Consider the following 17,027-nt stretch of genomic DNA (forward strand, 5'->3'; position numbering starts at 1 on the left):
CAAACTAGTAAAAAAAGAAAAAGTGTGACTTATATGCGGGGAAATATGATATACTGGGAAATCAACAATCTGTTTAGAGGATACGCTAAAATGTCAGCACCTCATGATTTGAGGTTTTGCTTCAATTCATTCCACAGGGCATCAAGAAATTCTACGGGAAACACTGGGGGTGATATCTGACTCCATCAGAAGGAGCCAGTCCACCACAGCAACTGTCATTTCCTCTGTACACTGACTATTGAAGCAACCAGACCAAAAGTACGGGTACCTATTAAGCTGAGATCTGGCAACTTCCAGATCTACAAATGTTAGATAGCACTGACACTACAAGGTGGAGGTTTCTAAACTCCCTCAGCAGTGAAAGATGGTCCTGCTTGCCAAGACAAAGGATTTTCTAGATGCTCAACTGCAAAAGAAACGCAATTATCTGTGGGCCAGAGGACTACCTACACTCCTGGGTGTAATAAACCATGGTGCCCAGCACAACACTAAGGGTTTGATTATTCAGGACTGGCTATGTACTCTGTAAATAAATTGGTTGGCGCAAGCTTTAGGAGCATGCAGAGTTGTGGCTTTTTTTCTCTGCCAAAGCAGGAAAGCTTCACTTAAAACATTCTTGCTGGTCAAACATGACATAAAGCAAGACAGAGCAGTCATTTTAATAGTGGAAAATTTGGGTATTCAACAGAGAAATAGTTCCCTAAAGGATAAAAAGGCTGACACATTCATCATCAGTCAGTGATGGGTGAGAACAATTTCATGTCTGCTGTTCATCAATGAGGTATTCCCGAAAGGTCATTTTTATTTCACACAGAATTCACTAAATCAACATTGACATTTACTGTTTGAAATTAGGTCTCATATTCGGTGATATGCAAAGACGTTTGGACCAAGATCCACATACAGTATACGTTGATGTTTCACATTTTAAACTCAAACGTTCAAGGTATGGTACAGCTGAATGTTTAAGAGTTATAATTTTAAATATTTCCCTGGGTCATGGAGTTTATTTCTGCAATTGTAAGGTATATGCTTTGTTAACAAGAATTTAAAGAAATGCAGTGTCTATAAAACTCATACACTAAGATTTCAGTGCAGATAGTCTGTGGCGAATAAAAATTGAAAAACATTAAAGCTGTCATTAATGCAGGTCAAAGCCCAACATTCATAGTTTAAGGCCCCTTCACACATAGCGCAAATATGTACAACTCCAGGGTGACACCTGTTGTAGCAGCTGGAAACATCGTGCTGACGGGCAGGCGTGCACGATGCTGGTGCGACGGTTCGTGCACGCGGGAACACAGTGCCACCAGCTGCACGATGTGGTTACACATCGTGCAGCTGGTGTGAAGAAAAAAATAAATAACAAATAAAAAAAATACATGCTGCAACAGTTCCATGCAAATGGAAACACAGCAGCTTTTCTCCACACATCGCGCAGCTGCTGGAGAAAAGCTGAAAAAAAAAATACGTCACCCACGGGATTCAAACCTGCGCCTTCCAAAAGCTCTGATTGCAGTCAGAAACTTCTGACTGCCTGTAAAAGGACAATGATGGTACACTGCCTCATATCCGGAAGCACATGGACGTATTTAAAAAAATTAAAACGACGCACCATATAAAAACATTGCATTATATTAAATCCCTCTTATCAAGCGAACAAAACAAATATGATCCGTTTCTCTGTAGATGACCCATAGTCACTGACGTACAGCCATGAAATCACATGAATGACAAGCAATTCGCTCATCTCATTCATGTGCACATCTGCTGGCGCGTGTCCTGCAGGCCCACAGGCGTCTTGATGACACGCGTGTCTTGTGGACGGCGCGCTGCAGGACACCGCATCATGTGGAACAGAGCTCAAGTGGGTGACATGACAGTCAGACTGCCTGCTGCGTGTTGTGATCTGACAGTCCATTTCAACCTGGGGTCAGCTTGTCCATGTGTGCACCTTGCGCGCACGCTCACCTGCTGAAGCCCGTCGCCACAGTGATATATGTTTTTATTTTTGTCCAACTGATGACAGCAAAGAGACACACACACCTCGCAGTGGTCAGTTGTTAGTCCATATCTGTCCAAACACAGTACTGCCCAGCTGGGATGTCCAGAATGACAGATCTCCACGGCTGCTTCTGTCGGCGACCACACCTCCTGTAAGTTCAGCACAGACACCAAAGCCACACTCGTGTGGCACTTAGACAAATTTCACTGCAAGCATGACAGTGATTGTCTGCAGACTGTTGTTGTGCCAAGACTGTGAATGGCCACACATTTTCTAAGTGCCATGCGAGTGGTGTTTGGTGTTCGTGCGTGTCACCTGGAATTTGGCCGACACCTGCTGCGAGAGGGTTTGATGGGCTCGCACAGCGCACACTCTGTCTTTCAGACGCTGGTGTGCGCAAATAGTTGTAGCAACAGGAAGCAGCTACAAAATTACACAGTTTGCATACGATTCCTGCTTCATGTGCACTTAATGTGCAATTCCACCAAATCTGCATTATGTGTGAAGGGGTCCTTATTGCCGTTTACAGTTTATGTTATGCTTTTAATGCATTTTATTTATTCATTTATTTATTTATTTTTATTTGTTGCCATGTATTTTATGCATGTGTACTCAGGGCATGGTTCTGCGTCTGGAAGCATAGGTGGTTCTCCAACATACGGGTAAGCCTTTTGGGGGTCGGTGTCGGGATTGTCCCTTCAGCTGCCATACAAGCATCTCACAGAGCTCCAAGACAAAAAAGAAGGATTCTTGTTACCACTTTCCTTGGGAGTAACACTGGCATTGCCTTCCATTGGAAGGTAGCATGCATTATGAAGGGGAAGGCAGAAAGACATTTACAGTCTCATTTCCAACAAGAAGAAACCACAGGAGAGCACTAAGGGTTTTGTCTTTGGAGGGTGACAGCTGGTTCAGTGCTCAGGGGTTGTCCACTGCTCGGCAGTGCCCAGGTCAAAACCTGAGGCAGCTCATGCAGGTGGGCATCTAGAACATCCTTTCCCTCAGCAAGTACAACTATCTCCCACTGCTGTCAAGGGAGCATGTAAAATTCCACATTGCAGCAGCTACACGGTCTGAAGTGTGAAAACCTGGAAGAGGCCAGATCACTGTGGATGGATACACCTACTTTTGGTCTGGTCTTCCCAACAGTCAATGTACGGAGGGAGTGGCAGTTGCTGTGCCAGACCAACTAATCTTCCAATGGTCTCAAGTGTTACCACTATCAGTGAGTACACTATGACACTCAGGCTCAAGCATTAACTGGGTGTTGTGTCTGTTGTCTCAGTCTATGCTCTGACCACGGTGAGCGATGTCTCTGTGAGACCTACAATTCACAGCTTCACTCTGTGACTGACGACAGCCCCAGAGATGACATTTTAGTGGTCATAATTTTAATGTGACTCTGTATGAATCTGGTTACCATGGTGAAAATCCTGCAATCCTCCTTGACTCTGCAAAAAGCCACGGGCCTACGAGTTGGAGGATCTTGGTTTCAATGTCCACATGTACACTGCTGAACATGGTTTTGCTGAGGAGAATGGCCATGACCTTGTGGGAAAATGCTAAAAAATTCTGAAGAACTGTAGTGCCTACAGACTCGTCCAGTTTGTGAATTTATGACCAAACTTGTTGTGGCTTCACTGAGGATTCAGTTGAAGTCTCGCAGGCTGCCTGTTCAGTGCCCAAGATTAAGTTTGGCCGGACCTCAAGATCAGACTGTTTCTCTGTAATTTGCGTGCAGTTTGGCTGGAGGACTTGCAGACATGAACAAAACTGATGACTTGAATGGATTGTGGGAGTTCTTCCGCAACCAGAGCCTGAAAGTATCTGAGGACTGTACTGGCGTTGCCAGTGTCTGTAAGAAGAGGTGTTTCATATCTGAGGACACACTAAAAATCATCCAGAAGAGTCATAGCTGGTTTGATGGAAAGTCTAGGCTGTACAAGGAGCTAAGTAAGCGGACTGTGATTGCCCTGAGAATGGATAAGAATGGATAAGGAGATGTCTGTTAGAGGAATCCTTGATGAGATTACACACCATCTGTGGTCTAATGACCTTAGACCTGCTGGAAGAGGAATCAATGGACTTTGTTCCTCCAAACCTACACCTCATCCCACTGCAGTTATGGCAGAAGAGCGTTCAGTCCTCACAGATGCCTCTGCTGCCCTGCCACGTCGGGCTGGCTACTTTAAGCAGTTGTATGAAGCTGATCCTCCTGCTGGGACATTCTTGGGGCTGATTCTCCATTCAGTTGTGAACCTCCAAACTTAAGTGACATTGCAAAAGGCCATGAAACAGCTGACAGCAGGGAAAGCTACAGGGATCTGTGGTGTATTGACCTTCTGCCTGAGCTTTTGCTCCCTCTGAAATACTGTAATTGCTTGTTGGGCTGATCACCCATGTGCCTGACCTCAGCCTCTGTAAACGACCAAGCCTTTGGTCACCCCTCCTGACACAACTCCATATTACAAGGAGAATGGGCACAGGTGGTCTTAAACCAGGAACCTTCTGCTCTGGAAACAAGCGCATTTACCACTCGGCCACCAAGTTGCCCACCTGTGGGACAATCATCCAACTTTTAACAACCAATGTTGTGGTTCTCTACGTTGGAGTCATCTGTCTACGGTGTTAGACTTTCTTTTTCTTAACCAACATTAAAAGCAACCATTTTCTGTACAAACTCTCTCTCAGCGGAATGCAACACCCGCCGCCGCCCCCCCCCCCCCCCCCCCCACCGCTTACATAAACAGTAAATGTTAAATGACTAAATCTTCTTACCATAATGGCACAAGCTAGTACCAAGCCATCCAAATTGCAACAGCTAGGTATAACTCACGCTCAAGAGTGGCTTCAATTTCAGCAAATACCGGAACCTAATAAACATGATCAACTCCAGCTTTGAGATTCTGGAAGTGTTTCTCTTTTAGGCTAAATTATGTGGTAGCACCGTGAACAGGGAAGGACTGGAGGCATAGCTGGGAGAGGTCAAGTGATATGTTGCAACTGCTGACATGAGATCAGGCTGCACAGCAGAACCATATGTGAGACTTCACTGCCCATTATATTGACACGGCATGGAATTTCATACTGAAATTCCATGCTGTGTCCTAGTATGAATAAAGCCTTCCAATGGTTGCTAAACAAAAGTGTAAACTACAGTACATGAAGAAGAAAGACCAAATTCCCAGACAGCACACCTGGGCATTTTAAGGCCGGCGGGCCGCATCCAGCCCTTTAGCTGACTCGGGCCTGCCTGCAAATACCTGGAAATTAGAGAATAAAATATTTATTTTTCTACCAAGTTAGTGTTGCATGTGACCTCTGTCCACCTCCCAAGCCATCTGTGGCTGCGTGTGCATGTCCTCTGGAGTATAGCCTGGCACAGAGTGACTGCACAGCACCACTTCATAATGCATGCCACACAGCGTAGCACAATGCCATCACGTAATGCACTCTACACAGCCACACAGCCTGGCACAGCCCCATCACGTAATAGCAGAGCACTGCACGGAGCAATCACCCCACAGCCTGGCACAATGGCATTGCGTAATGTACACCATACAGCCTGGCTCGGTGCAATCGCAAAATGCATGCCACACAGCCTGACACATCGCCATCACGTAACGCATGGCGCCATCGCAAAATGCACGCTACACAGCCTGACGCATCGCCATCACATAATGCACGGTGCCATCGCATAATGCATACCACACAGCCTGGCATGGTGCCATTGCGTAATGCATGCTACACAGCCTGGCACGGCACCATTGCAAAATGCACGCCACACAGCCTGGCATGGCACCATTGCGTAATACACAGCATCATCGCATAATGTACAGCACCATTGCGCAATGCACGCTACACAGCCTGGCACAACGCTATCGTAAAATGCACACCACACAACCTGGCACGGTGGCATTGAGTAATAGAAGAGCATGGCACGGAGTGATCGCCTCACGCCACACAGCCTGGCATGGCGCATTCCTGTGATCCATGGGGAACTATCTGTGGGGACAGCGATGGAGATGGTGGACGGGGCCATAGATCCAGCACCGGAGACAGTTTGGTTTAATTCCCGCTTTCGGTCCCGTGATTGTGAATGTTTTGTTTTCACACTCACGCGCTCCTGATGTGCAGGCTTTTCAGTGATGGGAAAGGCAGGATCATTCATCCACCTTTTCCTGATGATTTATGACTTTTTCTCCTTCGTTCAGCTGTCATTATGTGCCGTGTGACCAGGCCTTTATGACTGAACTAAAACCACTTTGCTTTTATTTTGAAGCCTGTTTTTTTTTTTTAACCTGTTCTCAGAAATGATTAATCCAATCAATGTGTACCGCTCCTCAAAGATGCCTGCTCATGCCAGAAAGAGAGAGGTGGATGCGGAATGCCGATTTTTTATGAAGTTTTAACCAATCCAAGTGCAGGTCTTCTCTCAGTGATGATCATCTGTCAGCTGTGCTTCACATCTCCACCTCAGGCATTCAGCCTGACTTTGATACACTTGTTGAAGATCAACAGAGAGTAGATTTCTCTCACTGAACAAGAAAAAAGAACTGAAAAACACTAAAATGTAAAAAGTGGTGGAAAATACAAATGTAGTCATGCAAGGACATGATAAGAGCGAGTGCAGTGGGACACTTTTCTCTCTTTCTGCACAGTTCAGTGACAATGATATTGTGACTTGTCTTTAATATCTGGTTTACAATGACAATTGATGTGAAGTCTTTAGAAAGCTAAGAACCTTCTTGTTCCAACAGTAAGTTTCAGTTTCAACAGTATATTAAACTCAAAATGCGTTTTGGGGTCAATGTGACTAAAAATGATCACAAACATAATGAGTCAGAAATGTTTCACATTTTGTTCACTACTGTCTTGGAAACTTTGATTGAGTAAATTACATTTTTGTAAGGTAACCTCTTTTTTTCATTGCCTAATCAGAACATCTTAACAGTTTGTCAAAACAGTGCTGTTTACTGATTTTTCTATATGAATACATTTATTATTGTTTAGCCTTTTGGCCCGGCCGTCCTCAATATTTTCTGTTTCTCATTTGGCCCTTTGCAAAAAATAATTGCCCACCCCTACTTTAGAGGGTTAATCAGCACAAATTTTAAGGTGAGATATGAAATACCATGCACAAGTATTTCAAGGTAAATAGAAAATGAACTGATGATAGTCACTGGAACAACTCAAATATCCCAATAACTAACACAAAATATGTTCCACTGTCAATACATAAATACACGCAGAGTCCAAATAATTGGCTGTCATGCAGACAGACTCTCAGAGGAGAGTATTATTTCAATAATTATCAATCCTACATATATAAAACTATCAATACAGCAGCCATATGTTGCATACAAGTAAAAAAAAAAAACTACTGATAAAATAAAACACTACAATACACACATGACCAGTGTTGCCACAGTTACTTTGAAAAAGTAATCCAATTACTGATTACTCCTTGAAAAAGTAACTTAGTTACTTTAATGATTACTCAAATGGAAAAGTAACTAAGTTAGACTACTAGTTATTTTTTTAGTTACTTTCCCCAGCTGCCGACAACAACCCTCTGCCACCTCAACATGACAATGATACTTGTTTTGCCAAAACTCACTTTATAGTCACCCTTTCTTGACTTCAATGAAAATAAATACTTGTTTTATAAAAAGTAAAATAAAGACCTCTTTCTTGACCTCATATTTAACTGTTGACAGCACTGTAACAGTAAAACTTGCAATTTCTAACCTACATTGTTTATAAATGTAACTATTAAATTATTTCTAACATTTAAATTCTCTCTAAACATTTTACTTGTCGAAATTATTATTATCATAAGTAGTATTAGTAGTTGTAGTAAAAAAAAACGGCTTAATCTAGGGGTGTTGTTGGGGGGGCACATCCCTGCTCCATGCCCCCATTCCATCTGGATTCGCCCCTGCTTTGGCGTTTGAGCACAAAGAATGGATAACATTTATTTATGCATAAAACATGACCAGATTTACAGGTAAGAAAGTTTTATTGCGTTTTCACATCATGTGGTCCTCAGAAAGAGAGTTGAGGTGCATTTGAGTGGAAAACCGCGGATGAAAACCGCGGATGAAAAGCTCACAGCTCACTTAAAGTAGGCAGTTCAGTCGAACCCTGACCTCCTGCCCACAGACCACGTTTAATGCTGCGATCGACCCACAATGCAAAAATAATAGTAACACACAGTGACTTGGAGAAGTAACTTTAATCTGATTACTGATTTGGAACGATTAACGCGTTAGATTACTCGTTACTAAAAAAAGTAGTCAGATTAGAGTAACGCGTTACTAACGCGTTACCGGCATCACTGCACATGACATGGGATGAAGATGCTCTGCAGCCCAACAGTTATGCCAAGCCATGCATGTCCACATGCACTGCATCTTTACCACAGATCCCTGCTCTTTACTTAATCAAGACCAGGGGCCTCATGTACAAAGACTTGTGTGAATTTCCTACTGAAACATGGTGTACGGTAAAACCCAGAAACTTGTACACAAAAAATCAGATGTATCAAAGTGTGCACACACATGGATCCAAGTGCGTTCCTGTTGTACATCCAAATCAACGTTGAATTGAGCGCACACGCAGATGTACCAAACTCCTCCCTGTCCATGCCGCTATTTAAATATGCAAATTTATTTAAATAGGCCCTGGGACCTGGGATTCCCCTCTCGGTCCGATTATTCCACATGAACAGAGAAAAGAAATTACACGAGAGCTACAGATTAATGGAATGGAGGAAGTAATCAGAGCGCAGCGGCCAAACGAGGACCTCATTTGGCTGCGTTCACTGTGCATCCGTCATTTCAACGCGTCGGCAGCGACTCACAGATTATCACCTCGTGTCTGCTTAAAACTGACCTTAGAACAATTTACAAGGTTTCACTTTGTCCTCTGATGGTTATGATGGTTAATTATTCCCTTTGATTGCTTTGGGTGTAGAGACTCAGTCTCCTACGTGCTGTTGTGGTCCCAAATGACGCATACACAGTGAAGGCAGGGCAGACCAATTTTTAAGGGGGGACAGTTCAGTCTGTGACACCAGTTCCTGTTAAGAATCGATAAGAAATTATTTGATCCACCAACATAAATAGCCTTTTTGCTTAACGATGCCCTTATCGGTTCTTCAGTTCACAATTACACCAAAGTGGCACAAAGACACCAAGTTTTTGAGGGTGTGTATTTGAAAAAATGATCATTTCTCTACGTTGATTGAAGCAGCTAGTCGCAGCGCTGCTTTGCTTCAGCTTCAAGCAGCAACCCACTGCTTCACTGCTTTTCAGAAGCAGCAGGTCTGTAATTTCTTTATTAACCCCCCTCAAAGACATTTAAAGATGTCAATCGTGAGTCACCTTTGTGCTGATGAAAGTCACTAACTGGGATTCTTGTCTTGTTGTGGGCAAGAAACAAGAATCATATCCTCCGTTCCTTCCACATAGGAGTTTTATTTGTTCCTCATTAAGTTTTCGTGGGGAAGTGCACTGACATTACTGTCCCTCAGGTAAAACAAATCATCTCTTTTGTGGGACTAAGTGCATGGCCCCAAACGTTGGAAAGATAGATGCCGGTTGGAATTAAGAACTTCAAAGCGAATCACCATTTTAAATTAAATGACACCTATTTCCAAACGTTGTACAGACAACAAACTACAGCAGATCAAATCTTTTTTTTTTCTCCCAAAATGAGATGTCCTCTGTTCTTTATTAATTACACTGATCTTGACTTGCAGAGCAACCGGCTGCAAGAGCTCAGCTCAAAGTCTATGGAGTAAAATTTGCCTCATTTTTACCTGAAAGGAAATGCTTTTGACAAAAACTACTGATTTTATTTATTTTTATTTATGTCCAGAGATCTAGGATCCAGTGACCAATTTCATATTTATTTACTTTAAGACTCAATAAAATGTTGTTGACATAGAAAACCTGTAAAGCCTACTTTTAGTACACATAAAATTCACAGGAGGCATTGATAAGGGAATCGATAAACAATCCGAAGCGGAATCAATAATGGCATCGATATCAATAAAATCTTATCCCTAATCTGAATGTTAGCGTGGAGATGGACGTATGCCACGTTTTTGTGCATACGCAAGCTTTGTACATGAGGCCCCTGGTACTTCTCAGCTCTTAACTGACTGAATACATCTGATGCAGGTAATCGGTTTAAAAAATATGCAATTCGGAGGGACTCAGGTGCAGGATTATATTATACTTTTGGATGGATTTCAGATAAAGCTGTTTTCTTTGTTAGTTTAATGCACACACTCACCGGCAGTCCAGGTTCTCCCTTTAATCCAGGTGGTCCAGCCAACAGTGAGAAGTGGGTTGGTTCAAGGTCAAATGTTTGGAAACCATCAGCTGCAACTGGAGTGACTGATGCAGTCGAGGTGGGTTTGACATCCTGCATAGTGGTTACTTTTGGCTCAGGTTTCTTTGGTGTTACTGTCATAAATAGTTTTTTATTTGACAAGTAAGCATCAGAGGAAGACATTGGTGTAGAAAACATTGTGGTCAGCAGTTTTGGTTGCATCTTTAATGGCCTGGTGGAAACAGTCAAAGCCATGCCCGTCTCAACTTTCTGAGAGTTTGCATCTCCTTGTCTCACGGTGCCATGCAAAAATAGACTGGGGCTTTTCGTTGTCACACTTATCCTAAAAGTTGTAGCAAAAGTCGGAGTAGGAAATTTAAGTGGACGTGTCAACTCTGAACCAGCAGGCGGCGAAACAGATACAATCGCTGGTTTTGGAGTACTCGAAGTGTGATAGAAACTTTTGTTCAGCATGAGTGTGCCGTCAGTCGCAAGAAAACCAGGACTGACAGTTTGCACAGTCAAGACCAAAGTAGGTTTATGGGCCTTTTTGGGTAGTTGTGTGGAGAACCGTGGAGTCATATAAGTTGTAGTAATGTTTGGATCTACAGAAAGCAGAGGCAGCAGTGGTGGAAAGACAGGCCGATACGTGTCGGCTTCTCTGCAATGTTTTTTAATATAATCACAATAGTTATGAGCTGCCTTGGCAGAGGGATGAATGTCAAACTGGCAAATGGCACCTTCAAATGGCACAGAGTTGTGGTTCATTTTTCCCAACAAGAAAGAACCCTCAGGATCCAGGAGTTCCTCTTTTGTGGAACGCAAATCTGCATGTAGACTTTTATTTCCACAAGAAGCATATAAGAACACCCGGTGGGAGTGTATGTCCAGAGCAAAATTATGCCACTGCCCATCATGGACGTCATAGTCAAAGCTCACAGAGCTCCTTTGACCCACATGTACCACAACCTTGTCTGGGATGAACTGCACTCCTAACTGCACTTTCTTCTTCTTAGAAAGAATTGAGAAAACAAAAGCGCTGTTGATGCGATGAACAGAAAGGCTCAGAATCAGGGAGAGGGCAGTGGTGTTGTAGTCAGCAGGGATAACAGTACGTAGAGGCACATGGACACGTGCCCTCTGGGTGAGTATAACTCCAGACTTGAAGGGGATGATGCCGACTGGGACAAGTCGATTGCCTGATGAAAACGACCCACTTGCTCTTCGCCCAGACAGCCCAAGCTGCTGCAGAACATCCACATCTTCAAAGAAGAAAAGAGAGAGTCAAACCAGCAACTCTTCACTCAGTATTCATAATAACATTCCTAAGGGCCCTTTACACATAACACGATTTAAGCCAACTAGTGCACGGAGGAATTGCATTCCATTCGTGAAAAATCAGAGCTGCCTTCAACGCCTCGTACACGTGTCACTATAACTATTCACACACACCAGCGGCTGAAAGACAGAATGTGCCCTGTGAGACCTTATTCAATCCCTCTCGTGGCAGGTGTCTTCCAAATTCCAGGTGACACACGCGAACATCTAACACCGCTCGCCTGACACATAGAAAATGTGTGGCCATTCGCACAGTCAGCACGAAAACAGTCAGCAGACGATCGCTTTCGAGCTGGATGTGAAATTTATTTATCTAAGTGCCCCCACGAGTGTGGCATTGCAAAAAGCAACACACATGTGGTGCATGTGTCTTGCACGTGTCGCGCCCCCCGCTCCCCCAACCAAAACACGTGGCATGTGTGTTTCCCATTTGCATAAACTGCTTATATGTATGTACAGACATGAACACATGTGCGGCCGGACAGCCAAGTGTGAATGCACACAGCAGAGGGATCCGCCTCCCAGCTGCTGACCAGAGACACAAATGACAGCTCAGTGCACAGGACGTGTCACAGTACAAACACAGAGAGCACATCCAGGACAGGTATATTAATAAGTACTACACTACCTACATACACAAGTAATTTCAATTTCAATTTATTTTCATTTATATACCACCAAATCACAACAGAGTTGCCTCAAGGTGCTTTACACAAGTAAGGTCTAACCTTACTAACCCCCAGAGCAGCAGTGGTAAGGAAAAACTCCCTCTGAGGAAGAAACCTCAAGCAGACCAGACTCAAAGGGGTGATCCTCTACTCAGGCCATGCTACAGACACAAATTACAGAATTACATAACACATAACTAAAAAATAATGATCCCATAACAGAGACTGACACAGTGTGTGTGCACTGAACTGACAGGGAGTGTGTCCGCCGACAGCAGCGGCTGTTGAGATCTCTGGTTCTGGACGTGCCAGCTGGGGAACATGTACCGTGTTTTGATGGACATGAACTTACAACTGTCCACTGTGACGCACGTGTGTCTGCTTGCTGACCTCACATGGACATACATAAAAGCGAGCATACGGCGCACCCATTGACAGGCTACCCCAGGTGAAACAGATGATCAGATCATAACACGCAGCGGGAAGATCTGAATGTCACGTCACCCAAGTAAGCTCTGTTCCACATGTCACGGTGTCTGTCCTGCGCCACCAGCCACAGGACACGTGTGTCGGGCCAGACACGCACAGCTGGACATGCTGGGCCAGCAGATGTGACCATGATAAGAGCGCACTGCATCTTCATGTCATTTCATGACTGTACATCTCTGACCATGGGTCATCTACAGAGGAACAGATGGTTCGTACTTGTATTGTTCCTTCAATAAGAGGGATTCAATAAAATGCAGTGTTTTATGGTGTGTGGTTTTATTATTTTTTTAAATATGTTTATCTCCTTGTTGATTTCAGGCATTTTTTGCACCTTTTATAGGACAGCGATGGTAGTGTAGTGGTAAAGTTTCTGGCTGGCAATCAGAGCTTTTGTAAATTTCAGGTTCGAATCCCGTGGGTGGCTTGTATTTTTTTTCCCACAGCAGCTGCACAATGTGGTTACACACACTCCATCTGCTTGCACTGTCTTCCCGCTGTGAAAGTTTGTGCACACTCAAAACCGCCATAGCGGGGTCATTCACGCCTGCCCGACTGTGTCTCCCTCCTGACGTCAGCTCAATGTTTTCGTGCGGGCTGTTTCACTGTGATTCACCCTGATTCCTACTCATTCGTGCTATGTGTGAAGGGGCCCTAAGAAATGTTACTATATACACAAGAGACATGATAGTCTAATCTTAAACACATCTACAACAAATAAATCTTCACTTTAATATGATTAAAGCATCTAAATGGAAAATACTGTAAAAAATAAGATGAAACTTCAGTTTAACTTTAAAAGGCTGTTCACTTAATACTATACATAAAAGATGACAGTGCATTCATTTTTGTAAAACATTAAGTGATGACTTATCGCCAAGTGCATTGAACTGTGTGCAAACATGAGGATGATGGATGTTACGAGTTTAAATTTAAACTAATGAAGTACCAGAGGTAATTTAGCTTTTTAAAAATCCTGTATGAATTTTTAACAGGGCCACACATTATTAATATCCTGTTTCAGTTCTTGCATTAAATTCTGTAATGATTGCATCATTCAAAGTCAGGAAATGGCAGCTGATTAACAATTCTTTGGAGAGGGCAGTGGTGGAACTTTACAGGTGCATTAGGAGAGGAAAAGTGCAATGTGTGCTGATTAAAGATGATAGGTCAGATGGGGGACAAAGCTTGAGAAGACATGCATTAGAATGTATTCTGAACATTTTGATTGGCATCATGGGAGAGACGTGGACTCTGTTGTTCCACACTAATACGCATTGTGCATGAAATAATGTTGTTAACTGCATCCACACAATTTTTTTATGCCAAGAAATCCAGAAATTACGGCACTTTCAAGGTGGCATGAATGATGTTTTTCAGCCAGCAGATGTCAGACTAGTGCCACATTTCAGGATGTTAATGAAACTTCTCTCCTTGGCCACTCCTCCACAACCCTCCGTCATCCCCTCACCCTCCTCTGCATTGAGCAAAAGGAACAACACACTGAAAAAATGGAAACATGACTTAAATATGTACATTGGTTGTGCATGAACTGAATGTGTCCAAATAATTTTCTTGTGTTGTAAATACACTGAACAAAAATATAAAGGCAGCACCTTTTGGGGGAGATGATGGTCTATTGGTCAAGCTTTGAGTTTGAGACCACAGGATCCTGTTTAAATCCTGGCTTGGACGGAAAATCACTAAGGGCCCTTGGGCAAGGTCCTAAATCCCCTAGTTTCTCCCAGTGTGTAGTGAGTACCTTGTAATGCAGCACCCTCACATCTGGGTGAATGTAAGGCATTATTGTAAAGCGCTTTGAGTGTCTGATGTAGATGGAAAAGTGCTATATAAATACAGTCCATTTTCCATTTACTTTTATTTGTGCTCCCATTTTTCATGAGCTGAACTCAAAGATCTAAAACATTTTCAAAACACAAAAAAGACCTATTTCTCTCAAATACTGTTCACAAATCTGTCTAAATCTTTATTAGTGAGCACTTCACCTTTGCCAAGATAATCCATCCCACCTCACAGGTGTGCAGTGGTGGGTCCGCTAAGTCCGCTAATTAGCAAAGCTAACTTTTTCATTATCGGATTAGTTTTTCAGCTAAATTTGACAACCATCAGTGGACTGATTAGCATCCACTAAATTTGGTTCCACAAACTTTCAGTCTGCTAACATTTTTTTGCTGGCATAGTGAGTAAAACTTAACGGTCAAAAACATTTGTAAACCCTAAAATCATACATGTTAGTTCCTGTCTGTTGCATGTTTTGCAACAGTCAGACCACTGTGAGGAGCTCAGCCGTCCCCCAGCAGAAAGGGGCAGGCTGGCTGAAGATTCCGCAAGGGGAGGAAGAAGAAGAAGAAGGAGGAGGAGGAGGAGGAGGTGGTGTCATTTACAACCCCAATTCCAATGAAGTTGGGACGTTGTGTAAAATGTAAATAAAAACAGAATACAATGATTTGCAAATACTTTTCAACCTATATTGAATTGAATACACCACAAACACAAGACATTTCATGTTCAAACTGATAAACTTTGCTGTTTTTGTGCAAGTATTTGCTCATTTTGAAATGGATGCTTGCAACACATCAAAAAAGCTGGGACAGTGGTATGTTTACCACTGTGTTACATCACTTTCCTTCTAACAACACCCAATAAGCGTTTGGTAACTGAGGACACTAATTGTGAGTGTCATGATTGGGTATAAAAGGAGCATCCACAAAAGGCTCAGCCATTCACAAGCAAAGCTGGGGTTAGGATCAACACTTTGTAAACAACTGCGTGAAAAAATAGTCCAACAGTTTAAGAACAATGTTTCTCAATATTCAATTGCAAGGAATTTAGGGATTCCATCATCTACAGTGCATAATATAATTAGAAGATTCAGAGAATCTGGAGAACTTTCTACACATAAGCGGCAAGGCCGAAAACCAACACTGAATGCCCGTGACCTTCGATCCCCTCAGGCGGCACTGCATTAAAAACCGACACCATTGTGTAAAGGATATTACCGCGTGGGCTCAGGAACACTTCAGTAAACTATTGTCAGTTAACACAGTTCGTCGCTACATCTACAAGTGCAAGTTAAAACTCTACTATGCAAAGCGAAAGCCATACATCAACAACATCTAGAAATGCCGCCGCCTTCTCTTGGCCCAAGCTCATTTGAAATGGACAGACGCAAAGTGGAAAAGTGTGCTGTGGTCTGATGAGTCCACATTTCAAATTGTTTTTGGAAATCATGGACGTTGTGTCCTCTGGACAAAAGAGGAAAAAGACCATCCAGATTGTTACCAGCGCAAAGTTCAAAAGCCAGCATCTGTGATGGTATGGGGTGTGTTAGTGCCCATGGCATGCGCAACTTACACATATGTGATGGCACCATCAATGCTGAAAGGTACATCCAGGTTTTGGAGCAACACATGCTGTCATCCAAGCAACGTCTTTTTCAGGGACGTCCCTCCTTATTTCAGCAAGACAATGCCAAGCCACATTCTGCACGTGTTACAACAGCGTGGCTTCGTCGTAAAAGAGTGCAGGTACTAGACTGGCCTGTCTGCAGTCCAGACCTGTCGCCCATTGAAAATGTGTGGTGTATTATGAAGTACAAAATATGACAAGGGAGACCCCAGACTGTTAAACAATTGAAGTCGTACATCAAGCAAGAATGGGAAAGAATTCCACCTACAAAGCTTAAACAATTAGTGTCCTCAGTTCCCAAACGCTTATTGAGTGTTGTTAGAAGGAAAGGTGATGTAACACAGTGGTAAACATACCACTGTCCCAGCTTTTTTGAAACGTGTTGCAGGCATCCATTTCAAAATGAGCAAATATTTGCACAAAAACAATAAAGTTTATCAGTTTGAACATTAAATATCTTGTCTTTGTGGTGTATTTAATTGAATATAGGTTGAAGAGGATTTGCAAATCATTGGATTCTGTTTTTATTTACATTTTACCCAACGTCCCAACTTCATTGGAATTGGGGTTGTACTTTCCACATATAAAAACACAGACAGTGGCAAGCGGTTTTGTGTATGCAGCCATACTGGATGGCAAGCTCTGTGTACACAACAGCATGGTCAATGCTGAATCGTCGGTGGATGGCCAAGCTTATTTGTCCGATATGGCAAAGCACTCAATCCTGAACATCAGATGAGGTATTTAGAGAAAATACA

The 17,027-nt window shown here is 43.0% G+C and overlaps 1 protein-coding gene across 1 annotated transcript in view; it reads right to left on the reverse strand.

Moving 5' to 3' along the window:
• Positions 1–17,027, reverse strand: part of col27a1b (collagen, type XXVII, alpha 1b) — a 232,719-nt gene that overhangs the window by 189,689 nt on the left and 26,003 nt on the right. Inside the window, exon 3 of the mRNA XM_034170907.1 lies at positions 10,310–11,610. Coding sequence (XP_034026798.1) covers positions 10,310–11,610 — 1,301 coding nt within the window. The remainder of the gene's footprint in view (positions 1–10,309; positions 11,611–17,027) is intronic.

This window comes from Thalassophryne amazonica, chromosome 5 (genome assembly GCF_902500255.1).
Source record: "Thalassophryne amazonica chromosome 5, fThaAma1.1, whole genome shotgun sequence".
NCBI lineage: Eukaryota > Metazoa > Chordata > Actinopteri > Batrachoidiformes > Batrachoididae > Thalassophryne > Thalassophryne amazonica.